General features: G+C 43.1%; 1 protein-coding gene across 1 annotated transcript in view; it reads left to right on the top strand.

Moving 5' to 3' along the window:
• The window catches only part of LOC106011531 (beta-N-acetyl-D-glucosaminide beta-1,4-N-acetylglucosaminyl-transferase-like), a 4,234-nt gene extending 3,575 nt beyond the window's left edge, over positions 1–659 (top strand). The window contains exon 3 of the mRNA XM_013081569.2: positions 500–659. Coding sequence (XP_012937023.1) covers positions 500–626 — 127 coding nt within the window. The 3' untranslated portion in view covers positions 627–659. The remainder of the gene's footprint in view (positions 1–499) is intronic.
• The last annotated feature ends 764 nt before the right edge of the window (positions 660–1,423 follow it).

Below are 1,423 nucleotides of genomic sequence, written 5' to 3'. Positions count from 1 at the left end.
GAGAGAGAGAGAGAGAGAGAGAGAGAGAGAGAGAGAGAGAGAGAGAGAGAGGAGAGACGTGAATGCTTACATGTGTTGTCCTAAAGGACCTATTCACTATATGGCAGGTCTGAACAAGTTTACATACAGGTGGGACAAACAGACAAACAAATAGGCATACAGGATAGATACACAGACATAAACATAGACAGAGAGAGAAAGAGAGAGAGGGAGAGAGAGAGAGAGAGAGAGAGAGAGAGAGAGAGAGAGAGAGAAAGGGGAGAGAAAGAGAGAGAAAGGGAAGAAGAGAGAGAATTCTTAAAGACCTGATCTCTATAGTATGGCTGGTGTGAATATGTTAAAATACAAGATAAACAGACAAACAAACAGACCGACAGGTAGATATACAGGTACATTAACAGATGGACAGATGGACAGACAGATACACAAAATACAGACACATCACTATGAATGCATGTGCATTTAATCAATACTATAACACATAATGTCTTTATCACAGGCTGATCTACGATTGGTTGCTTGGCGGGGTCATTGGATTCACCAAAGGTCAATACGAGATGGTAAACGGTTACTCCAACCTGTACTTTGGCTGGGGTGGAGAGGATGACGACATGTATGATCGGTGAGTGAATGGGGAAAGGGGAGGGGATGGGAAGGAGGAAAATGTTGTGAGGTGAGGGAGGCGATGAGAGGGTGGTAGAGGATTATGCTAATTATTATATCGGTGAGTGGAGGAAGAGGGGGGAGGGGATGCCTGGCCGACATGAGAAGAAACAGGTGACAATTATGATCGGTGAGTAGAGGAGGAGAGGGGATGGGAGGTGATGAGAGGTAAGGGAGGGAGGGGAAATGAGGGAAGGAGAGGGAGGAGAAGTGAGGAATGGGTGAGAATGGCATGGAAGGGCAAGGGAGGGCAGGGAGGGTAGGGTAGAAATATTACAGGTGAATATATACGCACTTTTCATGCTCATATTTTGATGCAAATATATTAATTAATGTACCCTTCGCTAACCCTGTTGCGCATCAGTTGGAGTAATATCAAATGAGAAACCAACTGTCAAAAAGAACAGAAAATCAATGAGTCTACTGACATTCAAAATGGATGTCCTCATGATTTCAATTTTGTGATCGTGCAGTGAGTTTGTTTGTTGGGGGGTTTTTTGGGTGAGGATTTCTCAAAATTAACGCTTAAGACTGTTAAGGTAAAAGAGACCGCTAGATTTTTTACAGGGAATAAAGAGTATGTTGAAATCTTAGAAATAATTTTTTTTTAAATCAGTATCTGTGATTTTATGAACCCCATCGGCTCAGCTTAGATCATCAGGAATCAGACTTCAAGCCCTGCCTAACAGAGCACACCTGGTCTGACTGTCAGTTTGCTCTTTCTCTCTCTCTCTCTCTCTCTCTCTCTCTCTCTCTCTCT

Source organism: Aplysia californica, unplaced genomic scaffold, assembly GCF_000002075.1.
Source record: "Aplysia californica isolate F4 #8 unplaced genomic scaffold, AplCal3.0 scaffold00137, whole genome shotgun sequence".
Taxonomy (NCBI): domain Eukaryota; kingdom Metazoa; phylum Mollusca; class Gastropoda; order Aplysiida; family Aplysiidae; genus Aplysia; species Aplysia californica.
The sequence above is the reverse complement of the archived record's forward strand: the minus strand, read 5'-3'. Positions and strand labels throughout refer to the sequence as shown.